The sequence below is a fragment of the Arvicanthis niloticus genome, chromosome 20, assembly GCF_011762505.2.
Source record: "Arvicanthis niloticus isolate mArvNil1 chromosome 20, mArvNil1.pat.X, whole genome shotgun sequence".
NCBI lineage: Eukaryota > Metazoa > Chordata > Mammalia > Rodentia > Muridae > Arvicanthis > Arvicanthis niloticus.
In genome coordinates, this window is record NC_047677.1 from 43,683,093 (window position 1) to 43,710,930 (window position 27,838).

A 27,838-nucleotide genomic window follows, 5' to 3' on the forward strand; every position below is an offset into this window, starting at 1 on the left:
TCCCTACTGTCTGTCTTCCAAAAATGAAGGACAGGGCATCTCTTCTTTTGGGACAGAGTCCCACTGAGAATTTGAGGGGTAAATCCCAATTCCCTGTGAGCATGCAGCAGCTGTCACTGTCCAGGTATGTCAGGGGGGATCTGTCTCCCACATCACCCCTCTGGTACATGGTGCCTCAGCCTGCCTCATGCCCCAGCTTCTGTACACATCACAGATACCTTCCCTCTGTTTATAAACACAGGACACGTGCACACCCCTGTACTCGGGCACCGTTCTGGCTTTTAATGTGGAATTTACATGACATCCCATAGTTCAAACACATGAAGATACAGCCAAGGGAAAACCAGAGACCTTGGAAGCCAGAGTCTAAAACCCAAAGGAAAAAAAAATACAGACCCGTTTCTGTATAAGAATATATTATTTAAAAGACAGTTTAAAAATAAAAATTCTGTACAGCATTGTGAATTCCTGTTTTTATATCAGTGAACAAAATGGTTCTTAGAAAACATGGTCTGTGGCAGATCATCACGGGGTCATCTGGGCGTGACAGTTCTTGTGTGGAGAAGATCCTGGGAAGCCCCGCTTGGCTCTGTCCACTCAGAGGTCACAGTTCATCTGCTCTAATTGGTACAGTCTGCTGGAAAAAAGGGAGGAAGATGGTGTATTTTTCCTCTGTGGGGCCTGGAGATGGCACAGCCTCAGAACCAGGTGAGGATTTATATGATAGTAACACACATGTGATAAGAAAGTAGAAAGACCTGGGCTGGGGAGTGCTAGGAGCCAGCACTGCTCTTGCAGAGGACCCAAGTTCGAGTCCCAGCAGGTATAACTGCCTGTAACTCTAGTCCCAGGGTATGCAATGCCCTCTCCTGTTCTCTATGGGCACCTGCACTCATGAGCACATACCCGTACGTGTGTGCGTGTGTGCGTGTGTGTGTATAATTAAAAATAAAATCAACTCTTCTTTCTCTCTTTCCCTCTTTCCCTCCCTCCCTCCCTCCCTCCCTCCCTTCCTTCCTTCCTTCCTTCCTTCCCTCCCAGAAGTAGGGCTGGAGAGGTATTCAGTGGTTAAGAGCACTGGCTAGTCTTCCAGAGGACCTAGGTTTAATTCTCAGCATCCACAGTGCGGTTCACAACTGTAACTTCAATTCCTGGCAAGCAGGCAAACACACACACACACACACACACACACACACACACACACACACACACAGAGCCAAAGGGGCTACTGACTGGAGAATGAAAGGAAACCATCTGGCCAGGACAAGCGGGTGTGAGGGGAGGGGCAGGAACAGAAGAGAGAAGGGATAATGGTGTACATGTTTGAAGACAATGGGTGAAAACCATGACTTTGTATACGAATCTAAAAAATTAATACAATATAAAAGAATGAGGTTGGGGCTGGGAGATGGCTTATCAGCTAAGAACACTGGCTACTTTTGAGTTCAGTTCCCAGCACCCAATGTGGCAGTCCTCAACCACCTATAACTCCAGTTCCAGGGGATCTGATGCCTGCTTCTGGCCTCTACAAACTCTAGTGCACACACAGTGCACATCTTCATGCAGGCAAACACATGTACACACAAATAAAATAAACTGAAAAAAAAATGAGGCTGTCAGCCACACAACACATGTGGGCAAAATTAAACAATGTCAGTGCTATTTTCTTTTCAAGAACATGACCCGGCTTCAAGGTTCACTGGATGGATGCCTCGGTGTGGAACAGCAGTTTACACAGCTGCTTAAGTCCCAATCACAGCAGAGTGACCGCAGGCTTACAGACAACAGCTCTGGGGTTCACACACGGCTGCCGCTTGAAAGGTTTTACTAAAAGCATGTCTTAGGCTGACGTCTTTGCCGTTTCCCCTTCAAACCCAGCTTCTCTGGCTCCATGCATAAACCTGAAGCTTACCCGACAGACCTAACAGCCACATGCTCAGTGAGAATTTAGGAAGCACCGGAGCACCCACTGCAGCAAGCGCTGGCTGATGGTTGTTTGGAGCGAAGCGCTGTGTCAGCAGATGTCAGGAGGGGACATGCTTGGGGTGACGAGGGCAAAGGCCTTTTAAAAGCTTTCAAGACTCCAGAGGCACTTCACAGACTATTTCATCTAAAGAGTGGCACATATCCTGATAACTAATCCTTTCTCTATCCAAAGTGTGAGCCCTTTCCAATCAGAGCCCGGGTTCTAATTGGGATGCACAGAATTTAAGTTTCACTTATGGGAGAGCCGGCTGCATACTGTGGCTGGACTCTGCGCTTGCCCTGTAAGTGTATCAGGCAATTGATACTTTGTTCGTGTCCCTGGAGTATTCCCATGGGGATGCTCCACTGTGAGGTTAAAGGTGAAAACACCTGACTGTAGTGTTTGGAAGGAAGATGTGAAAGGCATCAGGATGGACATCCCTTGACTGAGTTTCTGGTGCTTTATAAGAAGAGGGTGGGGGGCTACACATGTGTGGGTGTGTACACACAATGACACACACACACATGCATACATGCACAAATGTATACACAAATGCAAACACATGTACAAGTCCATGTCCGCGCACACAGGCACACACAGTGCTCACACACAGGCATGCACGCATGCACACACACATGCACGCACACGTATGCATACATGCACAAATGCATACACAGGTGCAAACACATGTGCACACACACGCCCACAAACACAAATGCATACACAAATACAAACGAATGTACGAGCATGTGTGCACGCATCCAGGCACACACACACATGGTCACACACATGCATACACACATGCACATACACATGTGCACACGCACACATAAACTCTCTCGAATGCACCCAGTCCTCCCCACATATAGAACTCCAGTGGCCTCCCACTTACTGCACATATTGAGATATCCATCAGTTTGGAGGAGAATGGCCTTCACTGTCTTTCCCATCTCTGTTCTTCTCTGTGGCGTTTTCGGTGGCCCCAGATGTCAAGCTCTCTGTCTTTTTCTGCAACTAAGAGAACAGAGGTCAAAGTTAGCCCCTGGAGAGGCCTGGCATCCCTTCCCACTGGGCAGCAGAATATAGAATTGCAGACTCAGGTCCCTCCTAGAGCAATGGCTGATGGGATAGCCATAATAGCAGAGGCCCCACCAGCCTTCCTGTGAGAGTCTGGGAATGCCCTCATGCTGTAGCCCTTTGGTGTGTTTTGCTCTTAGCCTTTTAGATTTTCAGAGCTGTCTTGTGTCTACGGCAGGAGATGCCAACCAGGGAGCTCGGGATTGCTGGTCTGTACTTTCAGTCAACCTGTATGAGTTCACCATATGTCCGTGACACGCCTGGCATTGCACACTGGGGGGGTTTGTGTGGCAGATGTGGCTGAGGGGGAATGTGACCAATACCAGGCCATACCTGGGAAAGTAGGCAGAAAAGATGGATATAGAACGGTCCATTACCAGGGAGCCTGGGTGGCTGGGTACCAAATAGGAAATGAGAGCCTGGGGGACATCCCAGGCTGGGTGGTGGGGTCACAGTGGCCAAGGAAAGGTCTGGAGTGTATAAGAAATGGGGAAGGTTTTCTGGGTCATAGATGTCCTGGTAGGAACAGGGGTTCAGGTGGGTAAAGAAAGACTATACCCCACTGCCACCTAAGGGAGGAGGTGTGGATGGGATCCCTAGCACCAGAGTGTCTGGAAGAAGAGATACTCACACAGGGGCTGAACAAGAAAGCTGAACCCCTTTCAGGGGTCTGTTAAGACTGCAATGGCTCCTACCCTCTCCTGGGATCCAGCCTCCACAGTGCCCTAAAACCTCCCCCATCTCCCAGACCACAAGGGTAGCCGAGTGACCCTGTGTGCACTGTTTCTGAAAGCAGGGATTTGGGCCCTTGCTTTGTTCCTCTGTCCTTTTCAGTGACAGGCATCCTGGCTGGGAGGAGGACACTGGCCACAGAGGTGTTAAGAGACAACGCAGAGGCAATTCTCCAGGGTCACACAGCTGTGTGCTGGCTCTCATTGGTCAGCAGGCTCAGAGGAAAACACTGCCTGATGCAGTCCCCAGGGAAGAAACTCTGCTTTTAGGGTCAGGGCTTGGCTGTTTTTTTTAAAAAAAAAAAAAAAAAAAAAAAAAAAAAGATTTACTTTTATTATTTCTGAGTACATTGTCGCTGTCTTCGGACACACCAGAAGAGGGCATCAGATCCCATTACATATGTTGTAAACCACCGTGGGTTGCTGAGATTTGAACTCAGGACCTCTGGAAGAGCAGTAAGTGCTCTTAACCACTGAGCCATCTCTCCAGCCTGAGGCTTGGCTCCTGTGTCTGGCCTCTGCACTGCCCTTACCTCCTTCATGGCGTCATCCAGCTGCTTCAGCTCCTCGTAGTGCTCTCGGGACTCCCAGAGTGGCCGCAGCATGGTTTCTTCGACAATGGGGAAGAGCTGAGGAGAAGAGGGTCCAAGGTCAGCCTCCATAATTGTGTTAAGCTGTGAAGAACACTGGAGGAAGGCTGTCAGGCCCTTGTGGGTACTTGTGAGCCTCAGGGGTGTCACTTTCCAGTGGCCTCAAATCAGGTCCTTCAGGGAAATCCAAGGAGTGTGAATCTCCTAGCCAGTTCTGAGTCCTGGAGACCCTGGTGCATCCTCAACCACCTCCCATCTCAGCCTCTGGCTCAGATTCCTGTCATTCCACGTAGGATCTCAGAAAGCCTGTAACATTCTCCTGCCCCACTCCTTCCAGTAAGGCAAAGGTAGGTATGGCCTCAGAGGGGCTTATGCAGGGGTCAGATCTGATAAAATCCCTGGTGGTGGTCCTAGGAATAGAAAGGATGGGGGTGGCTCTGAGGCACCCAGAGAATGATGGACAGGGGTTAGAGGCGGGACAAATGGGGTGGCAAGAGATGAGTGTGTGTTTGGGAACCAGGGGGCTGGAAGTGGTGCCCTTGGACAGGATTCACAGGCAGCTCGGGACCTGGAAGGTGGAGGCTACAGAGGCTGGGTGGTAGAAGGCTAGGACCTGGTTGTGGGCACCGATTCCAGTTGTTCCTTTAAGGTGAGGCCTGGAAGGACAGGAGAGCCAACAGCTGGTACAACTGGCTGAGTCTTAAAGCTGGCAGAGATGGGCAGTGGAAAAGTGGGCACCGAGGGACTGACATGCCCACATGGAGCTCTTTGAAGAGCATGGGACAGAGCACTGGAAACAGCAGAAAATGGCTGCCAGGCAACCATCACCATGACAGCAGATGATGAAGCTGTAGATGGTTCATGCATGTACACATGCATATCCCTGAAGTGTGCATGCATGGCTGTGTGCACATGTGTATTTACTGTTGCTGTACTGACAGCATGTACTCACCATGCGTATCCCTGAAGTGTGCATGCATGGCTGTGTGCACATGTGTGTTTACTGCTTCAGTACCGGCAGCACGACCACTCACCTTGGTCACCGTTTCAAACATTGGGATCAGGACAAACTTGATGAACCCGATTTGGGCCGTCGCTTTGGTCACTTTGTCTCGGTCCATGAATGGGGCCACAGGAAGGCCTTCAGCCTTCTCACGGTCACTCTGCAGGGAACACGGTGACAGTGACATTAAAGGCACAAAGGACCATGGACTCGGGTACACAGAGCAGCCCTGTTCTTAGAGGAAGAACAGGACATGCTGCCTCGCTGTGGTCCTCCCAGCCACACAAAGGCAGTACAGGATGTAGCCTGCAGTGTAAAGGCTACATATAAACCAAGGTGTGGTGAGCGGACCAAGTCTAAACACAGGCTGCGTGTCTGTCTCAAGGGCATGACAGAGCAGCTTACAAGGCGGAGCTTGATGGCTCCTTGTCTGCACCTCCCATCCCGTCCTAACTCTCCTAGTTCATAACTACCATGTGAATAATCTTGTTTGGAGGCTGTCCCTCCCCTTGGGTCTTACTTCTCAACCCTTAGCCATTTTTTCTTGAGTCTGCTTCCAAAAGTGTCTCTATGAGTGGCCATGGGTGGCAGTTCCACCACACTGGCTTTTCTGGTGGCTACCTGTCTCACATCTACAATACACCCTAATCAGGGCTGGCCTTGAACGCCTGATCTTCCGGCCTCCCAGCTGCTGGGATTACAGGTGTGTATCACCATGCCTCCTCCTCAAAAAACGATGCCAAAAAGCAGAGTGACATTTCTGCCGGATGTCTACGCAGTGAAGGCTGCTGGGGTGTGGGGTGCATATGCCAGCCACCCTGGTCTGCTCTTTGCAGCGTAGCCCCATCTGCAGAGCCGGCAATCTGATGGTTCAGTGTTTCTTACCTGCATAAAATATTCTTCCAGTAAACAGTCCACCCACGGTTCTGCCACCTCCATGGGACGGACCTCGTTGGAGATATCGCAGCACTTTATGAGAATCATCTTCAGCTGAAAGGAGACGCTGGCATTTAGGGCGTTGGTGGATACAGCACAACCACCGCTACTGTGTGGGTTGACTCATCACAGGTGGGGGAACAGACAGGATATGTGGGCGAGGGGTGGGGGCTGGGGGGCAGTACTGGCCATCAAGACAAGAGATTTTCTACCTTGAAGGTCACTCTTCCTTCTTTCTTTCTCTCTCTCTCTCTCTCTCTCTCTCTCTCTCTCTCTCTCTCTCTCTCTCACACACACACACACACACACACACACAGAGTGCTACTGTGATCTTGCAGTCTGGATTTCCCAGCTTCCCTCAAGAAAGGATGGGGACCCATCAGATACACAAGCTTTTTAGAATACCAACTGTAAACCGTCCCGTTAAAAAGCGAGCAAGGACCCGTGCCCTCTCATGTTTGAAACGGTCTCACTCTGCAGTAGCTCAGGCTAGCCTTTAGAACTCAAGGCTGGCCTTGAGCTCTGCGTCTCCCTGCCTCCCAGCTTCTAGGATCACAGGTTATGTGTCACCAGGTTTGGTTGTCAAAACGAGGCCCTAGGAAGCGCAAAGCAAGGAGATGCAAATTCAAGGTCTGCCTACAGGGCCAGCCTGGACAACTTAATGAGACCCTGGTTTCAAAGTGTCGAGTAAAAAGAGGGCTGTGGACATGGCTGAGTGGCGCAGTGTTTGCAGGAAGTTCAACACCTTGACAAGTTAAATTTTGTGACTGTGGAAAATAGAAGAAAAATATATGGAGGGGACATTGTGTTGTTCCAAACATGGAGCTTTCCTGATCAGCCTGGGGCTACGTGTTTTGCAGAACTGTCTCTGGTTAGGGCACCAAGTGTGTGACTGGAAGTGTCTGTGTAGGTCAATTCCTGTTAGCCTTCAAGCCACCCCAGAGCACATGTTCTTGGGCTCACAACAACCTCTTGGGTGTGGTCTCCCAGGAAGAGGTAGCTCCTTCCAGGCAGGAGGCTGGCCACTCCCTGGAGTTCAGTAGACCCAAGTCATGCCAGTCAAAGAATTCTCTGCACAAATTTTTCTCCTGAACTAACTAGAGAATTAACTCTGCCTGGCTGTGGGGGCTGGAATCCTGGTGCTCTGGCCTTATGCAAGCACAGACATTATGAGATACCGTGACCTTCCTGCATGACGGGGGGGGGGGGGGGGGCTATTGTCCAGGCTCTGAGGGTGAACAGGCAGGAACATCTATCTGACACACAACCTTAGGCCACAGATCCAGACCTACTTGCTTTGTTGACTTTCCCATGTAGAAGAGGGATTATGCACACAGCCTCATGTCAGCATAGCAGGGTGGATTAATGCTCTCACTCTGCCTGAGCCTTGGAGGACTTCTGGATAGTTGCTGTGTAGCCCCACTTTGGGTTCCTGGGCATCGATCCTTCTTTGCTACTCTGTATTGGAACTGGCTTCAACCCTGAGGCAGTCATAAGCTTGGTCTGGCTGGCCTCACGGGGGAACTGCCCCAGACCAGACACTGTGGCCTCGGTCGCGGCTGGGTCAGGCATGTTGCTATGTCTTCGGGCTGTGTTCTGAGCACTTCTGTTTCTGTGGCCCAGGAGCCTCCAGCAGAGGCTTAGACTTTGAACTCTTTCTCCCAGGCCTTTCTCAGTCCCCCCCACCCACCACCTTTGGGGGCCCTGCAGTAATGCAAGTCCAGCCAGCCTGATTTTGTCCCAGGGAGAAGAGGTTATTCCTCTTGCACCTGCATCAGTGGGTGAGTGGGCAGAAGAGGGTGGACAGAGCCCAAGGTAGGTGAGCATGCTTTAGGTTACCATTTTATTTAGCCGTCTGCACACTGGGCAGAGTCCTTGGCCTTTTGCAAGTCACACAACCCTGAAGCTTGCTTTCTTCACATCCCAGACAGAAGTAAGCTACGCAAGCTGCAGCCACCTTGCTTCCTTTAGCTCCTTCCCATCATCCTTTCGTGGGTCTTTCCCCAGATCTTAGCAGATCTTGCCATGGATCCAACATGGCGTACAATAGTTCCCCTTTTGTCTCTGTTTTTGCTTCTATGCTTTTAGTTCCCCAAAAAACATTACATAGAAAGTTCCAGAAATAAAGAGCCCAACTGTTTTAATCTTCATGCTGTTCTGAGCAATACACACAGAGAGATATCACACCCTCTTCACTCTACCCAGGATGGGGGTCTTCCCTCTGCTCTTGGTCCATTTTGACATGTCGCCTGCCTATTATTTACCATGTGGTCCTCTTGTTACTCTGCCTGAGTTAGGTGTTAGGCTCTTTTGTGCCTGGTTTGTAAGTTAAACTTTATTGTGGAGACATATGAATAGGAAAACGTACGCAGGGTTCGGCCTCCCATGGCTTCAGAAACCCACTGGGATCTTGAGAGGTGTCCCCTACGGACAAGAAGACAACTGTGCCTCTCTTCTTTCCTCGGAAAGGGGGTGCTCTTGGAGGCCCTAACTTGGGGAAGACACATCCTCTCACTGTTCAGGTGTTAGCCACCAGAGCCCTTGCTTCTCTGCACCCCTGTCTGTTTACTGGGATTCTGCCTTTTTGGAGTAATGCCTCCCCCTAAACTCCTCAGTGTCATGGGATGAAAGCCATAAATTCAGCCTGAGCTAAGAAAGGAATCCTCACCTACAGTCAGTCACTTTGCCTCAGGAGGGGCAAAGTGGTGGTATTGGTTTTAAAGACATTTATTTTTATGTGCATGAGTGTTCTGCCTGCATGTATGTATGTGCAATGTCTTCAGAGGCCAGAAGAGGGCACCAGATTCCCTGGATCTGGGAATTACTCGTGGTTGCGAGCTGCCATATGGGTGCTGGGAACTGAACCCAGGTCTTCTGCAAGAACATCAACTTAACTGTTGAGCCAGCTCTCCAGCCCTATGGTATTAGTTTTAAAGAAATTAAATGGTTTAAAAGAGACATGTCTCCAAAGTAAGGCACAAAACAACATAATCTCTGAATGATGGGGTATTAGTTGTTATTTATTTTGTTAATGAGTTTTGCTCAGTTTGAAATTAATTAATTTTCAAGATAGGGTCTTACACTATAATCCAGACTAGCTAGGAACTCATTATATGTAGCTCAGGTGGGTCTACAGTTGCTGCAATCCTCCTGCCTCAGGCTTTCCAGTGCTGTAGATTACAGGGATGAATAGTATGCTAGGTTTGCATTTTTTTTTTTTTTTTTTTTTGCGGGGGAGGGACAGATACAGGGCACACTTAGACCATCTCCTCAAGGGAGGAGGTAGTACTTCTGCCACAGAATACTGTCCAGGAGGTAGCCTTGACTACTGCTGGTCTGGGAAGGGTTGTGATACTGAAATCCAGTCACTCCAACACTCCATGGCCAGATAGGACACTGGGGTCTTTGGGTTTCCAACCTGAGCTACAGCTCAGCTTTCCAAAGACACAACCTACCAGGGTCAGGTGCTCCTCGTTGCTGTAGTCAAAATTCTCCATTTTTTCCTTGAAAGAATCCATAATTTCATTGTGCCTCGCCATGTCGGTGGCCAAGATCAACGTGATCATCCCCTGAACAGTAAGAGGACATGGTGTCAGCACATACCAGAACCTCACTGAGAACTCCTCACACTGTGCTCTCTGTGTGACCACTGCCCCCACATGTGCTCTGTCTGTCCCTGTGCCTTGTCCACAGGCTGCAGATCACAGGCGGACAGATGGGTCGTCATGCTGACTTGTGAAACCAAATAGATTTTTGCCTAGGTTAGAAGTCTCCTAGATTTAGTCACCGATTCTGCAATTGGCCCTACTCAGAGCTTACTGATGGGTATCCGTGAAGTTTCCAAGACAATCCCCATTGCCTCATTTATATGTGACTATGTATAGATTATCTAAGTCAGAACATACTTGATAACATTCCCACTATAAAGTTTGCAAATGAGGATTCAATGGGCTTGAGGCTATAGCAATGCAGTGGTTTGAACGTGGTTGATGCCCTCCTAAGCTCAGGTTGAAATCTGGTCCCTGTGGTGCCTGTATTAAGATGTGAGATCTTTAGGGAGTGCATGGGTTCTACCCTCGTGAAACAATTCATATTCTCCTCAGACCTGCCCAGCACTGGATTAAATCCACAGAGTGAATTCTCACTCTTGTCTTGACCTTCTGTCTATCCACACCCTTCACCAGAAACAGCAAATGTGGATGCCAAGCTCCTCGACATCTCAGCCTTGAGAACCATGAGTGAACACAAACCTCTTCTCTTTTTATATTTCCCAGCCTGTGGGATTTTATTATAGCAGCTGAAACTAGACTAAGGCAGTTATTTTGTTAAGTAGATACTGGCTTAGGAAAAGTAGCGTAATTTGAAACTATAACTTTCATTTCTCCTGCCTACCTAGCTTTCCGTGCATCTATGGTATTCTGCTTGTCTATATGTCTGCCCATCTTTCCTTCCATCCGTCATCCAACCATCTGCCACCCAGTCGTCTACCCATGCTTCTTTACATCCATCACCCAAGCATCTGCTACACACTCCTCCACTCATCCACCTGCGTTCAACGCTTCCATCTATCCAGCCACCCATCTACCATCAATCCAGTCATCCACCCATTTATCATCCATTTGCCAACACCCATCTATCATCTATCTGTCCTATCCATCCATCTATCCATCCATCATTTATCCATCTTTCCATCCATCCATCATCTATTTGCCTAATCCATCCTCCATCTATCAATCTATCCATCAACCATCCATTTATCATCTATCCATTCACTATCCATCCATCATCCTTCCTCTATCCATTCATCCTGTCTATCCATCCATTTATCTATTCATCCATCCATCTATCATCCATCCTCCATCCATCCATCATCCATCTTGTCTATCATCCATCCATCCATCATCCACCTACCATTCACTCATCCTCTATCTATCTATCCAAGCTCTATTCATCCATTCTGTCTATCCATCCATCCATCCATCCTCGATCTATCCATCCATCTATCTTCCATCATCCATCTATCCATCCTTTATCCATCCATCCATCCATCCATCCATCCACCCTTATCCATCCATTCTCTATCTATCCATCCATCCTTATCTATCTATCCTCTATCCATCCATTAATCCTCTACCCATCCATCCATCCCCTATCTATCGATTCATCTATCCATCTATCTATCTGTCCACCCACCCACCCACCCATCCATCCATCCTCCATCCATCTATCATCCATCCTATCATCCATCCATCATCCATCCTGTCTATCATCATCCATCCATCCATCTCCATCCATCTACCCATCCATCCACCCCACAAACATTTACATAACATCTCCATGCCAGGTATAGAGCTTCACTCTTCCAAGAAAACAAGACCACCAGCCTCAAATGCTAATGTCGGACAGCCAATATGAAGAATCTCAAGTGTATATCTTTTGTGTGTGACATCACTTTGCATTTTGAATTATGAACCTTTTTTTTTCTGTAAAGACTAGTATCAATAAAACATTTGGTTAGCCCTCAAAATCTTCAATGACAAAATTATTGTGTGTGTGAGTGTGGGTGCACACATGCTGTAATTAGTACATGTGGAGGTCGGGGACAACTGTAGCTGCTGACCCTTGGCTACCATTGTTATTTATTGTAGGCTATTTATTGACAGGCTAGCTGGCCTGTGAGCATAAGGTGACTCTCCTGTCTCTGCCTCTTGTCTCCCCATAGCTGTGCACTTCAAGATGCTAGTACACCCCACAGCTGTGTGATTACAGATGCTAGTACTACTGCATTTAGCTTTGATGTGGATTCTGGGGGTCTGAACTCAGGTTGTTCGGCTGTGTGGCAACCTACTGAACCACCTCCCTATTCTGTGATAAAATATTTTTTAAAATGTAGATAAATGATTTTTATTTTGAGAAAAAGTCTTATTTTAAAACCCATAAACTTCTGGGGTAGGCTAAGCCTTGCTATCCCCATGGTGCCCAGCACGAATTAGATGACTCTGTTTCTCTTTTGGGATGCTGCCTGACATGCTTTGCTGGAAAAACTACACACTAAGGCTCTCTGGAAGTCACTGGGTGGCACTGGTCTGTGTGGCCATCTTCCTTCCTCTAATTGCCCTTTAACCACTTCAGAGAAGGTTGGTTATAGTTGTCATAGCAACCTAAGACACACACTGATAGGGCGGAGCTGCAAACATGAAAAAAGGGGCCGAAGCCTACAGATAGAGGAGAGGGCAGAGAGGGCTGGACTGGGAATCCGTGGTTCAATACTGACTGTCATAAGCACTACAGTTGGCTTTTAACCTCACAGGAAACGGACAAATAAGGAAATAATGGTTTATGAGGTGGCTGCTCTTTGACAGAGTCAAGCTCGTAGGTTCTCCTGGAGACAGATGAACTTTTTCCCTACATCAGTTCAGCTCTGTGGGGAAGGACGCCAGGCAGATGAGACTCAAAGGGGTGGCAACAGATGACTCTCAGAGGGCCTGGAGATGCTCCTTATATGCACAGCCTAAATGGTCTTGCTGAGTGCTGCCAGGTATGGGGATATAGCCCCTTATAGTTCTGGGGTCTGGAAGGCCAAGATGAAGGTGCCAACATGTTCACATTCCTCCCAAGGTTTGAGAGAAAGCTCCTTCCTGCCCATTATAACTTCTGGCAGCCTATGACCTGGCTCTGTTTATACAGCAGATACTGCTTCTATTGTCCCGTGGTCTTCTACTATGTTCATGGCTCTTTCTGCTCTGTCCTTCATAAGGACTCTTGGCATTGGTTTAGAGCCCAATCCACAGTGGCACTGTGAGATCCTACTTAAGTAGGTATGTGTGATGGTTTGTATATGCTTGGCCCAGGGAGTGGCACTATTAGAAGGTGTGGCCTTGTTGGAGTGGGTGTGGCCTTGTTGGAGTGGGTGTGGCCTTGTTGGAGTGGGTGTGGCCTTGTTGGAGTAGGTGTGTCACTGTGGGTGTAGGCTGTAAGACCCTCATCCTAGCTGCCTGGAAATCAGTCTTCTGCTAGCAGCCTTCAGATGAAGATGTAGAACTCTCAGCTCCTCCTGCACCATGCCTGCCTGGATGCTGCCATGCTCCCACCCTAGTGATAATGGACTGAACCTCTGAACCTGTAAGCCAGCCCCAATTAAATGTTGTCCTTATAAGAATTGCCTTGGTCGTGGTGTCTGTTCACAGCAGTAAAACCCTCACTAAGACAGTGTACCAAGACATCCCTCTCTCCCCAAATAAGGACTCATTCATAGGTTCCGAGGGTCAGCTACCACTGAGTTGCTACATTTCAGACGGGAGTCACTCTGGGTCCCTTCATCCCCTGTAAATAGCACCAGTGGCTCAGTTATGGTTCAGATGGGACTTTTGCATGGGGAGGGTGATGTTTTAAGTGACTAGAAGTGTTTGTCTCAGGGCAGGGGTGACTAGGCAGGATAATCTGTTAGTACAGGTCATGGGGGGAGATGAATGACCAGGTTGGGGGGGGGGTAACAGTAGCTGAAGCTACATGGCAGATATCAGATATCAGCTCTACCAGGTTGCATGTAACGGATGCTTGTCCAGAGCACGTACTGTATCCTTGGGCCAGCCATTTCCCTTTCTCTCCTCAGCTCCTTCCCTGACTGTAGGGACATAGGAGTCACCTTAAAGGGAGCCCATTAGGGTTGTATTAATAGCTGTGACATACAAGTGACATCAGGTGTATATGGCAAAGGCCCACCTTCTTGGGGATCACTCTGGGCCCTGGCGGAAGAGGGGACAGAGGGCTGGTTTCAGCATCCCTGATAGGCAACCGCTATAACCAAGCCTTTGCAGAGCGGAACTTTGCTCCGACCCCAGGAAGCTCTGGCCCCACACACCTGCCTGATCTGCCTGAAGTCCTCGGGTGGCACACTGGCAAAGATGTTACACTCGGGTCTCGCCAGGATCTGGAAGGCAATGGCGCAGTGGTGATTCTCCAGCGGCGAGATGTCATTGTAGCGCACAGCGAGTTCTGTGCGGGCGTTGATCTGGTATCTAGGGTACATGGAGAGAGCAGGAGGCTCAGGCACCCAGCTGCTGGCATCTGCACACCATGGTGTGCACGGTACCTGCAGAGGCTGGAGGGATGCACTTAGGGCCAGTGACCGGGTACCATCTGCATACACCAGAAACTTGCTTCAGTTTCTGACTCTCATGCTTCTGTAACTAGATATCCTGTGCCTTTAGGTCCATCCCCGGGACCTTAGCTCTCTCCCTGTATGATGCCTTGAAGGTAGCAGGGTTCTAAAAAACCACTGGGTTTTTCAGTATATGCAAAGACAGGACTTTGGAAAGAGGAAACAGGTTTATTCTCTCATTCTCTGTCTATCTATCTGTCTACATATACATATAAAACAGGATCTCATTCTGTAGCACAGGTTGGCCTGGAACCTGGCATTTTCTCTCCTTTCTCCCAAGAGCTGAGGTTACAGGAGAGCCCCACTGTGCCATTCTAAGGGCTGAGTTTTTGGGGGAGGGGGCTAATGCTAAAATAAAAAACTCTTTGCCAGCCTCTTGTTGGCAGCTATGCCGACCACTAAATAGGTAGAATATATATAATAGATAATAGATAATATATGATAATAGATAACAGATACATTCTTGGACAGCCCCCGAGGAGCACTTACGGCCACAACTGACATCTATTCTGTCCTGCCCAGCCTCTGAGGAACACACATGGCTAGACCAGGGACCCACACTGTCCTGACAAATGGTGGCTGTGGGCCCCAGGTGCATCTTATGGTGATGCAGAGCCACAAAGGTGCATCAGAAAAAACCCATGCATCGCTGAATGCAAGCTCACGCCCTGAGAGTGGCCTGCCAGTCCCGTGAGGTAGCATTCTACCCAGTGCAGACAGGAAGGGCTTAGCTAGTGACCCAGATCTGGGTCCATGCTCTTACCCCCTTTACATGCATTCCTCCTGCCCTGCCCCCAATGTACCACTCACCCCACCCCACCCCAGCCCCCTCTGCCCGTGCCTTTGGAAGTAGCTTGAGGAAGAAGCTTCCTGGCAGAAAGTAGTATTGAGACCTGCTGTCTCTACCTTAGGGAGGGGACAGGCTGCTGCTGCCCTGCACCTCCCAAGCCTGAGCTGACACAAAGAGACTGTGGCTACCTGTAGGGTTTGGTGGTTCCATCCTAGGGGAGGCCTAAGGCCGTGAACAAAGTCCAAAAGCTGGGAACCGCATCCTGCAGGGCTTGGCGGAGTGTGTGTGTCTAGGTTGGCAGCTCCGTCTGAGAGCTGCCGAAGGGCAAGCTGAGTTTCCCCTGAGAGAAGGGACACCTTTCAAAGGGGAAATGAGAAGGAAATCCCAAACGTACGTGTTGTTGTACCCTGGGTGGTCCAGGTCATGGCAGATGGCTGCGGTCATCAGAACTAAGATGTCCATCTGGGAAAACTTCTCCTGGATCAGGTAAGAGTCAGGCGGTCTGTCCTCCTCATGGAGGGCAGGAGGGGTGGGGGGACAGACTGGGCTGCAGTGACAGGGGAGGACCCAGTCCCCTTGGGCTGGGAGGAGAGGAGGACCCCAGGGAACACAGCAGGGTTAGGGACAGAGGGCAAGGGCTGTCAGGACCCACCTGGAGGCCACAGAGCCAGACCATGCTGTACATCATCTGTGTCACACAGAAGCAGTGCCGGAAGTTGTGGAAGGGGTTGTTCCTGTAGTTGTCATGGACACAGAGCTGCGGGGAGGAAAGGGGGAGACCTCTGAGCTCAGCATCTCCTGCTCCTATAAGGCTCCTGGGGTTTTGCATGCTCAAGGCCTTGGGAACTCCTAAGTAACACAGGACAGTGTGGCCCAGGAGCCCTGTAATGTACCACTACTCTACCATCTGGGGCAGGGATTAAGGTATCCCCCCAGGTGTCTGCTAAGCCAAGCTAGCATAAGAAGTTGGGAGTGGGACAGGGCTACCTGTAGGTTTTCACCAAGAGTTCTAGGTTCCCAGGCCTATGGGACAATTAACAGGATTTCAATTCTTGGTTAGTAGTAACATTCCATCGCTTAGAGAAAGACCTGCTACTAAGCACTCCATACACCTATCTATATGTAGCCACATGCTATGCACAACCCCAGACAAATATGCTCTCGAAAACTCCCAGAGACACACTCTCGCTCCCACACTGCCACAGAGACATACACCCTCACACTCACACACATCCTCCCATGCACATGCCCAGACGCACACGCACACGCAAACACTGACGTGTTCACAGATGTAACCCACATGCTCATGTAATCTTGTCATCCACACACACCCAGACACACATGGCATCCCCAACTCCACACACCCCTGCTTTCGTGTGCTACCTTGTGGGTCTCTCCCTGATGGTTGTACTGTTTCCTTGTTCTTCTGAGGGGCATGGGGGGACAGATGGGACAAATGACCTCATAGGACATCCTTACAGGGCAGTCCACTCCAGTGTGATAGGGAGGAAGTGACAGGTCTGTGTGTGAGCTCACCACTTACCAGCCACCTTCGGAGTGTGATTGGGTTGATGCCGAAGTCCCTGACCAGACCGAGGTCATGGTACATATGCTCTAAACAGCTCAGCATCTGTGGGAACAGGGCCAGGGGTCAGGGGTCAGAAGGAGCAGGTATACCAGTTGTCCCTCCTTCCTATGTCTTGTCCTGGATAGCGCCACCAGGGTGACCTGGAAAGGTGAGTTTCAGCCGTGGGTGGGAGAGGCCAATGGTGGGATCACCCAGATGGGCTGTGGGGTCTGTGACAGCCTGTAGGTCTCCTGGGAGTGAAGTGACAAGAAGCCCATGAGCATTCCAGGCAAGAAGCAACTCTGTGCATGGTGACAACACTTCAGAGGAGGATACCAAGATGACCATAATCCGAGCAGAGGGGTAGGAGTTAGGAGGAGGCTATCCACCATTCACCATCCACCATCCACCATCCACCTTGCTTGTTCAAGGCTAGAGATGGGAAGGGCTTTAATGAGCTGAAGTTTGCCCCTCTTATTGGAGGGAGATGCTTTCTGATGTCTTCGTCTCAATCTGGAGGTTGAACCTCTTGTCTGAACAAATCTTATTGCCAGGAATTCTGGCATCTGTGGACACTTGGTTGGGGGGTGGCAAGACTGACATGGTCTTTAATCCTGCCATTGTTTTGCAGGCCTCTGCAGGCATGCCTCAGAGTTTCGACATGGACTAAGCCAGCGAGGAATTTGTAATTGAGCCTGGCCAGAGCTGCTTTGCTTCTGCAAGAAGAAGGTCTCAGGGATTCTGGAGATTTACAATACAGAACTAAGTGAGCCAGCCCTGTGGGCACATGGCATGACCTCAGCAGAGAATACTTCTGTAGAGGCCACACACCAGTGCCTGCCTGGTTCTGGGCACCACTGTCCCAATACCTGTACCAGGCAGTAGTTGTCAGTGCTATAGTCTGGCCTGTTTCCCCTGCATCTGGGCATTGAATTGTGTCCCATGGACATAGTATATTGAGGCCACACTGTGACCCTCCAATGTGACCATATTAGGGATAGGTTTTTACAGAGGCAGCTAAGATAAATGTAGCTATCAGGAGTGGGGGGCGGCATCCCAATTTGATCCGATCATGACTCTGTAGGGACAGATCAGAACACAGACACATAGAGGTGACTGACAGAAGATGCTAAGGGGAGAGAGAATTCAGGAACGACCAGCCCAAGACACCTTGACCCTGGACTTCCGGCTCCAGGGCAGTGAGACAATAAGACACTGGTGTTGTTGAAGCCTCCCAGTCTCTGGTGGTTTGCCTTGGCTGAAGCCAAAGGGAGTGCCACCGAGCGAATGCTATCCTTTTTTGTTATGGGCTGGGCATGCTGTAGTTAAGGGGAAGCTTTGTGACAATACTTTTCAGTTCTGTCAGGAGTGGAGAATTCTACCGTATCGGTATCCGTGAAGAGTTCATTTGGAAAACAGAAAACAACCTCTTATTCAGACCTAGTTGGGCGAGCAGGGGGAGTAAGCAGGGGGACTTTAGAATCTCACAGAGTATCCTGAGAACATGCTGGGCACACATTCATCTTCCTTGAGAAGCCAACGGCTTTGACACCGAAGGTTCCAGAAGGGGCTTCCTGCAGAGTGACACATGTTTTGATCCTGGCTTGAGAATGGCTGGCTCCCAGGCTGTAGGCAGCTGTTGTCCAGAGCTTCCAGCCCCTGCACCATCCTGTATGCCTGCCAGCCCTCAGCACCCTTGGGCTATAGCCCCAAACCATTGGTTTTTTTTTTTTTTTTTTCTCCCCTCAGAGGCCCAGACAGTGTTCCTAGCCATCCTGGAGAGATGAGATATCTGCTGGGAAATCAGAGTTGAGAGATGCAGAGAGCTGCCAGACTAAACCATCTGCCGCCACTTCTGTGACGGGCGACATGATGGCTTTGGAGCAGTAGTGACGGTCTGTTTCCTTGACAGTCCTCAACCCCGGCTGAGCGAGTGAGCCAGGTGGCTCCCGGATGTGGCGATGCATACTGAGTAAGATGGGGAGAACTTACGAGATGGCAGTAGGTGGCCCTTCAGTGTGACAGAGCAGTCACCTCACTGTGTGCAGTCTCAGGATGGTAGCCAATGGTTCAGAATAACAAGAGATCACACCCTGGGTCACAGTTGAGAAGGGCTAGACACTGGGTAGAGACATGGGTCAATGTGGCATGACATCTACTGGGAAAGATAGGTGAACCCTAACAGGGTCCTGATGCTCCTTGACATCCCAGGGCTGGGCAGCTCCCAGATGCTCAGAGAATTTTTAGTTATACATCACTGCTGCCCACACTTGGATCTGCCAGACGCATTTCTGGCTTACCACCTGATAGTAAGTACCTGGAGGGAGTGAGAAACCTCCAGAAGCATCCTGCTAGCCTCCCTGGCCAAAGCTATGGGTAGTGGAAGATGTCACATGGCTGGGTCAAGCTATGAGAGCCACTCACCATGCCCACTTGCCTGCCAGTCAGACAGCAGCTATGAGCACAGTCTCCAAAGCGAGGGCAGAAGGGTCACATTTATGTTATAGATGGATGAGTTCTCCAGCCTCGTGGACAACCTTCACCTCCCACCTTGGGTAGCACAGTACTTGGAGGTTCCACGGAGTGGGTGGCAGTGGCAGAAGAAAACTTAAGTATTGATTTCTATGCAGCCATTCTCACGGGTGACTTTGACTGGTTAAGGTCAATGACTGGGTATTGGGTCCTTCCTCAAGGATGTATGCCCCAGAAGCAGGGCTGGCCACCTGCTGCTGGGAGGAGCCACTTGGCCTCTTGCTGTACCTTTATTTGTCATGGTCTTGCTCTGTTCAGGTCCAGGAGCAATGACACTGACATGTCTCGTAAAGCTCTGTCTTTGTTTCTGTTATGGTGGGTGTGTGACCCCACATTGACCTAGGAGGGCTGCACATCTAAGATGCTGCCTGAACTTTTGATTTCTGCATTCCAGCCCCAGACCTTAGAGCTGGAGTGCAGAACCCTTGGCAGCCACACCTCTGAGGCTTGCTGATGGTTGCGCTTCCAATTGATCTGGGCTGGGTTCTGCTTTTCTCTCTTGTTGAGTGTGTACTTGTAGGGAGTTTGCATGCATGCACCCGTGTGTGTGTGTGTGTGTTTGCACACACTCATGTGCTTCAGTATGAGAGGTCGATATGGTAGCTTCCTTTATTGCTCTCTCTCTCTCTCTCTCTCTCTCTCTCTCTCTCTCTCTCTCTCATTAACTGAGGAAGGATCTATCCTTTGAACCCAGAGCTCACTGACAAGACTAAGCTAACCAGCCTTCTCGGGCTATCTCAGCCTCCCTTGCCCTGAGATTACAGGCAACGGCTATACCCACCTGATGTTTACATGGGAGTAGAAGATTCAAACCCTGGTCCTCATTGTGTACAGCCAGTTCTTTTAGCCACTGAGCATCTCCCCAGCCTGTTCTCTGCTTTTCTGGCTAACATGCCCCAGCCAAAGGCCTTCTTATGCTGGGCGAGCAACATGGCGGAAGAAGTTTATTTGGGAAATTTGGAAATCCTCTTGTCCAGAGGCACAAAATCCCATTGTCTGTGTCAGATCTTGTCAAAGGCAGCAGGGAGCATTTTTGGCTCAGAAGAGAGTCCTTAGGTTTTGGTGAGTCGTCCACGTAGAGCGACTTTATTTTTTTTTTTTCAGTTTCCATGTCAGTATTTCTTCGTGAATGAGAAATTCTGAAGAAACGTTTTCCTGTCGGAAGTGACTCCTTTCTCTGCAAACCTCAAATATCCACTATCTCCTGTCCAGCTGCCCAGGGGCATCTGCTGGCCACTCTTCCCACGTCTCCTTTGGAGGCCCCTTTCTACAGGAAATAGCTGCTCTAAGCAGCTGCTATGCTTCTGCACGGCTCCATCTTCCCACGCCTCTATAGATGTGAGTGTACCCAGCTCCGGGCCTGGGGTCAGCTGCCCATGCTTCAGTAGTGGCCCAGGAGATGCTATTTGTTTTCCTCGAGAAAGCCCCCTTGCCTTGAGCTCTGTCTCCTGTATTCCCCTGAGCCCATCAAATGTCCATTTAATTAAAATCTATAGATTTTAATTCAGGGGGTTTCAAGTTAAAAAAAAAAAAAAAAAAAGACAGGTAGACTAGCCTGGGCACAGTCCCCCTTCGTGATCTGCAATCCTGAGCAGCTGGATCCCAGTGACCGGGGAACTTGGATGTCCCTCACCTACCTCATTGGGTTCCCAGAGCCAGACATCAAAGGTGGGCTTTCGTAGGGCTTCAATGGTCTCTGGAGAGAGCAGGTACTAGAAAAGATGGGAGTGGTATGTTAGCCAGACAGCGGGGTTTCTGTGAGTGGCAAAGGCCATGGCCTCAGAGGCCTGGGTGAGCATTATTTATATTTTCTAGTCCCCTCACAGACACTGTGTACAGACTCAAGCCTGCCTTTCTCTGGAAACGGTCAATGGCCTCCCACCTGTAGTTGTCTGGGCTAGGACACATGGGGCTTCCTAGGGCTGTTTGAGTGATAGACATAATCCCTATAAATGCCACAGGAAGACCAACAGAGTCAACTAACCTGGACCCCTGGGAGCTCTCAGAGACTGAGCCACTAACCAAAGAGCATACACTGGCTGGAACGAGGCCCCTGTTACACATGTAGCAAACATGCATTTCAGTCTCTATGTGGGTCACCCAATGATTGGGGAGGGGGGGCTGTCATTAAAGCTGTAGCCTGACTGTGGTGTCCATTCCACAACAGGGCTGCTTTGTCTGGCCTCAGTGGGAAAGGATATACCTAATCTGGCAGAAACTTGATGGGCTGCGGGGATAAGCTCGGAGGTGGTGGTGGGGAGGGGCACACTTTCAGAGGAGAAGGGGAGGGAGGATGGAGGGAATAGGGAACTCTGCGATGGGGAGGGCAGGGAGGAGGAGCAGTGTTTTAGATATAAATAAATAAATAAATAAATAAATGAAATATTTCCTAGATTTGTCATGATAGCAATTTCACGACTACATTCCTCAAAACTCAGATTCCAAGAAGATGAGCTCTCAGCTGTCAATCAGATCTCAACAGTAAAAGTTCTATCAAGCGAAGAGAAGAGACACCAAGCCACTGCGTGTCTGTTCAAATCTCTCCTGAGAAACTCTGCTAGGTTCGTCTTGCCAGGAACCACGCCCCCCCTCCCCCCCCCCCCCAATCAGCCATGAGAATCATCACACGCTGGCTGATGAAGGCCTTGCTTCAAGGTCAGCTCCACTGGGGACTAAGGTGTAGGGTGAACTTTCAGAATATTCTAGACATGAGGCAATAGCAGAAAGCCATTTAGGTTAGCCTTCTCCATTTTCTTAAAAAGGGACTGGTGTGGAGGCCAGCCTCAGTTTGTTCCAGGACTGGATTGTGTAATCTCCGGAAAGATGTGGGCCATATTTTCCCCTTGTGGAAAGGTACTGATCTCCGGGGTGATAACTCAGTGTATGGCTCAGACCCAGGTGGAGTAAATCATTGGCTAGTGGGCACGGGGACCTATGGGGGCTTCCAGGAGGACCTGTGGGTTGGCCAGCCTAACTGCATAGTAACCACAAGCCAGGGTTTAAGCGGGGGCATCTAAAATAACTCTAGGTCACAGTTAACTCGACTAAAGGCTTGGCTTCTTCTGAAACTCACAAAAGCTTTAGTGCAAAGCTTTTCCTAAGAACTCTGCTCAGGAGGAGCAGGGGAGCCAGGGATGCAGATTTTAAAGATCCTTGTTAAAGTTTCTCCGTGGAATGTTTGTACGCAGATGTCTTTTACTGTCAGCCGCCGGTCCGGGAGGGAGCCAGAAGGGCCATTACCTCCCTGCTCTGGAATCACTTCTCTAAACAAATGTCCAAGAGAAAAATATCCTGCCTGAGACCCTCCCATCCTTCCTCATCCAGAGACGGGGATAGAGCAGGGTTTGTTACCACTGTGCAGAGTGTCGGGCCAGACTTAGGTTCCCGTGTCCTGGTGCTGGAGGACACAGTGCTAGATTTGTCCCTGGGCCAGAAATCTATCTCACCTTGGGGTAAGTGGGGACATCCCGTCGAGGTGTCAACTTCTTGTTATCCAAAAAACTGTATTTACATGGACAGTTGGTCCTGGAGGGTAGAGGGAGAACTTGGTTACAGCAGTGCGATCTGGCTCGGAGGCGCTGTGTGTGTTGCTCAGGGCATCAGAGAAAATGAAGCACACAACCACCAGCCTCAGGACCCATAGCCCCCTGCCCTGGAATGCACAGACCCACCCCACTGGATTCATCCTGGAAGTATCGGAGGCTGTGAGATGTTTGGCTCTCAGTCTGCAAATAGGAAACACTCATAAAGCCAGATGCTAATGCAGCCAGAGTTCATAGTTTAAATTCTACGAAATCTTTTAAGTGTCACAAGTAAAAAGAAAAAAATTCTCTTTTTCTTTTTCTTTACTTTATTTCTGAGATAGGATCTTATGTAACCCAGGCTGGCCTCAGACTTACTATGTAACCAAGGATGACCTTGAACTTCTGATTCTCCTGCACGGTAGGATAATAGAGGTACCTTATCACCCCTAGTTTATGCTGTACTGGAGATGGAAGCCAGTACATACCTTTTTTTCTTTTTCTTTTTTGTGACAGGGTTTCTCCGTGTAACATTGGCTGTCCTGGAACTCACACTATAGACCAGGCTGGCCTTGAACTTAGAGAGATCTGCTTGCCTCTGCCTCCCAAGTGCTGGGTCTAAATGTATGAGCCAGCGTTATCCTGCTCCCAGTAAAACATTTTTATTCTCAAAGATGCCGCTGGACGTGATGGTACACTCGTGTGGTGTCAGCGCTCAGCCCACGAGGCTGAAGAATCATTCAATCTGCAGCCAGGGGTTACAGTTGAAGATCATAACTCAAAGAAATAAGAAACACAGGAGAAAACCAAAGAGAAACCCTGAAGTCTTCAGTCATCCATTTCCTCCTTAAGCTCCACACCCTGAAAGCCTCTCGGAGAACATCTTAGAGCATCCTTTCAGAAGGTTCTGAGGCATGGATGACACACATGGCTGGACATCTGAGCTTTCCCAACTACATTTGATGTTGGGGTTAAGAAAAAGAGAAAAAAAAATCTACGACCCGGGGGGTTAAAATGGAATCTACTTATTTTTCACAACGTTACAAGAGAAAAAAAAAAAGATCACAAAACAGTATATTTAAGTTTTTTTTTTTTTTCCCTTCAAAACTAGAGGAACACACCCAGGGGGCAGAAATACCCAGGAGCAGAGTTTTGCAATGGATTTCAACAGAACCAGTGATTCCCCTGGCCTCCAGCTGGGTTGTCTGGAGTCTCCTGTGAGCCTGTGTGTGTGGTTTCCCAGCCCAGAATCATAAATCTTTTCCTTTTGAAAAACAGCCTTCGGTTGCCTTTCTCCCAACTGTGCCACTTGCAAAACCTACCAGGTTTTTGTGACAAATCGCTCTCCCAACGGGATTCTAACAGAGTTAGCAAATTTATAGGATTTGCCATAGGAACCAGCAGAAGGAACCAATCAAATGTCTCAGAGAAGCCATCTCGCCCTGACCACAAGCCCACCCCCTCCCATTTGAGGTCGGCTATGCTCCTGGCTATGTAGGGTAACATTGTTTCTCCTTCAGCCTCTCTTATACACATATCCGTACCCTGTTCTGTTCCTCATTCTGTCTCCTGCCTTCCCTGGGAGCATATGGAAGCCCTCCCCAGACATGATGCTGACTGCTGGAAACCAGCTCCTTCCTAGCAACTGAGGCCTTGGGGACAGACTAGGCTGCTGGGGGCCTGCTGACCCTGCCTTGGCCAGCCACTTCCCGCTCTGAGCCCTGTTGCCACAGGAACCAGCATCCTCCAGTGGGCAGAGCAGTTGGCATAGTGCCTCTTCTTTTTGTTCTGTCTGGAGCTCCTTTTTGCCTCATTTCCTGGGCTTCCCATCCTCCCATCCCCTGGGGCTCAGCTCATGGCCAAGGCCATTTGTCTGAGACACATTCAGAGATTACAGACCTCAAGCCTCAGTCAACGCTCTGTTTCTGCATTATCCTACTCTGGCCTTGTAGGATGTTCTTTCCTTCCTCGCATGATACTGGGAGGCACAGCAGCCATATTCCCCACTAGGACGAGTGGACGAGTGTGCTCCTGCCCTGAATGTGGGCTGGCCATTGGAATTTGTTCCTCTTAGGGAAACAGAGGAACCTCAGTGAGTCTAAGGAGAACACAGTGTGCCCAAGGCTCTGGCAGGCTGTGTAGGTCCCCTCTCTCATCTCCAGGTAGGTTCTGATGGATCCAGCCCCCTATCAGGGTGTATTCAAAAGTGGGCAAAGGTCAGTCTGTGTAGAGCTAGGCTCCACCTCACCTGGTCTCCTGTCCCTTCTGCTCCCGAAGAAGGCAAGAATGTGGTAGTTGCATCCCTCAAGGGTGTAACCTTTCTCCACAGTCTAGGTGAGTCTACACAGCTTCGTCCTAGGGGTGGGGGCTTGATTACTGAGTGTGCTTCTCTACTTAAAATGGACAACTTCCATCAATAAGACAGAAGATAAGTACCACATTCTCCACCCTACATCCTGAACACTAAAGCGCTGGCTTGGATAGAAAGGTGGCTACAGGTGCCTGAGCGCGGACTAGGCACAGACTAGACAGACCACAGGCCAGAGCGTCACATCCGTTTGCTCATTTGGAGGCAAAACCTGAGCATGTTACCCTGTCTCTTCCTTATAAGGGACGCCTCCAGTGCTGTCTGCAGAGAACGCTGTCTCTGCAAGCCTGCTGAGGCGCTAGAGGGCTCTGGTTTATGTCTCTGTGAGCTCTAAACTGTACTTGTGGGGTACAGAGGCACACTCGTCACTGATACAAGCCACAAGCCCACTATAGGCAGACTGCCAACACTGCTGACGGGGGGCTAGTACAGAGGCCACTTGCCCCTACCTGGTCCTGGGAACCATGCTTTCTGGGGTGATCACAGGCTGAATGAGGTCTCGGGTCAGAGGCTGTTGGGTTGGTTCTCAGCCTCAGCTGAGTGTCTGCCTCTCACGTGACTCTGGTTCTTCTTAGAGGTCACACATAAGGGACTCTCCTGGTCCCTGAAGATCTACCTTCATAGGAACAGTGGGAGTGAGCTGATCACTCAGTGTCCTATGGCTGCAAGATTCTTTGCCCTGTCTTCACCCAAATCTAATGGAACAAGAGCTCCTTGGGCTGGAGAGATGGCTCAGTGGTTAAGAGCCCTGATTGCTCTTCCAGAGGTACTGAGTTCAAATCCCAGCAACCACATGGTGGCTCACAACCATCTGTATGGGATCTGATGCTCTCTTCGGGTGTGTCTGAAGACAGCTACAGTGCACTTATATATAATAAATAAATACATCTTTAAAAATAAACAAAGAGCTCCTTAACTCTATACCAGGGAGCCACTCCACATGATCCTGAATGTGACACGGTCCCCATAGGACACCACCTCTCTTCCCTATACTGTGCCCTCTCTGTGACAACCAGGCTGGCCATCATGGTGGGAGTCCATGGGGACCACCAGATTTTCCAGTATCCCCTACCTGCAGGCAAGAGCTACGCCCCACTCTCAGCAGGCAGCCTGAGGGGTGTTGTCTCCAGAATGCATGAGGTTGGGGTCTTAAGATAACTGGCATCATTTGTTCAGGACCGGTCCTTACTCAGGATGCTGCCCTACAGCCGTGGACCCTGGCTTTAGAGGATATTCCTACTGGCAAGCCGTTCAGGAGCCATGTTTTGCTTGGATTATTGGTCACTGGTTTCTGAGGACATCACCCTCCATAGAAGTGGGAGTACCCAGTGTGCTCCTCTGACAGAACGGGGCTGCCTTTGGGAACTAGGAGACCTGGGGATTAGAAACCGGGTACTTGTTCACTATAAACCAAACCCTTTTGTCTTTTTACTGTTATCTTTAAAAACAGGTATCGGTTGGGCATGGTGGCACATGCCCTTAATCCCACATGGAGGCAGGTGGATCTCTGTTAAAGGTCAGCCTGGTCTACACAGCAGGCTCCAGAATAGCCAGAGCCAAACAAACAAACAATCAAATAAACAACCCCCCACCAATAAAAATAACAACAACAAAAAATGGACACCAAATCTTTTTTAAAAAAGGAAAGAAAATGTGATAGAATAGTTGATCTCTGATACAACAGGCTTGTGTCATCCATGTTGGGACCAGATCAAGGCACGTAAGCCATAGCCCATCCCACAGTTTCCACAGAGCCCTGTCTAGGACCGGCTGCCGCAGGCCTGGACACAGACTTACCTGCTGTTTCTAGCTGCCAACTCCTCCCGCATCTTCTTAATGTCACTCTTGCATTTTTCGATCTCCACCACTTTCAGTCCTTCCACTGGTGACAAAGAGACACAGATGGAGGGATCACCGGAAATAATCGCAGGCGTCTAGCCAGACTGGCCGCTGCAGGTCCCGGAAGGATGCTGGCTTGTGGCAAAGGCTTCTCTAGCTTCCCAGGCTACTGATATGGGGGTTCCCTCACCTCCCCACCATCCAGGAAATAAACAGGCAAAATCAAGGAGGAGCGAGGTCAGACTCAGTCATATCCTTGGGGTCCCAGCTAACTGAAGAGTGTGCCTGCCAACAAGCCAGTAGCCAGTATGCTCCCTCGGGAATGCTGGGAATGGCTGGAAATGCTGCCGGAAGCTGGGTTCTTGAGGAAGAAAAAAAGGTTATGTCTGTTACTTTATGACTGCACGTCAGTTTCCCGCCAAAGGACACTCACTACCCACGGTGGGAGCTCTTACTCCCTTTCTCACTGAGCTGGACTTCAAATAATTGCTAAAAACATAGCATGACCCTTTTTTTGTTTGTTTGTTTGTTTTTTTGAGGGTTTCTCTGTGTAGCCCCGGCTGTCCTGGAACTCACTCTGTAGACCAGGCTGGCCTCGAACTCAGAAATCCGCCTGCCTCTGCCTCCCAAGTGCTGGGACCAAAGGCGTGTATCACCACTGCCCGGCAGCATGACCCCTTCTAAAGGAAGACAGCCATTCGGGGACTTGGTGGCTTCCTGACAGTCTCTCCAACCCAAGAAGAGGTGCCACAGCTTG

The 27,838-nt window shown here is 49.6% G+C and overlaps 1 protein-coding gene across 4 annotated transcripts in view; it reads right to left on the reverse strand.

Moving 5' to 3' along the window:
• Positions 1 to 257: 257 nt before the first annotated feature.
• Positions 258 to 27,838, reverse strand: part of Pde9a (phosphodiesterase 9A) — an 85,003-nt gene continuing 57,422 nt past the window's right edge. For 2 of the 4 annotated variants that reach the window (XM_076917115.1, XM_076917116.1), the window contains exons 4-16: positions 27,040 to 27,124; positions 22,800 to 22,878; positions 20,991 to 21,065; positions 16,798 to 16,884; positions 15,907 to 16,011; positions 15,649 to 15,731; positions 14,165 to 14,321; positions 9,759 to 9,872; positions 6,253 to 6,357; positions 5,399 to 5,527; positions 4,308 to 4,403; positions 2,859 to 2,980; positions 400 to 637 (exon numbers count right to left, since the gene is read on the reverse strand). In XM_076917115.1, the coding sequence (XP_076773230.1) occupies positions 2,879 to 2,980; positions 4,308 to 4,403; positions 5,399 to 5,527; positions 6,253 to 6,357; positions 9,759 to 9,872; positions 14,165 to 14,321; positions 15,649 to 15,731; positions 15,907 to 16,011; positions 16,798 to 16,884; positions 20,991 to 21,065; positions 22,800 to 22,878; positions 27,040 to 27,124 (1,217 nt within the window). In that variant the 3' untranslated portion in view covers positions 400 to 637; positions 2,859 to 2,878. Of the gene's footprint in view, positions 638 to 2,858; positions 2,981 to 4,307; positions 4,404 to 5,398; positions 5,528 to 6,252; positions 6,358 to 9,758; positions 9,873 to 14,164; positions 14,322 to 15,648; positions 15,732 to 15,906; positions 16,012 to 16,797; positions 16,885 to 20,990; positions 21,066 to 22,799; positions 22,879 to 27,039; positions 27,125 to 27,838 lie in introns of all 4 variants that reach the window. The other 2 variants (XM_034524131.2, XM_034524130.2) reach the window with 2 other exon arrangements.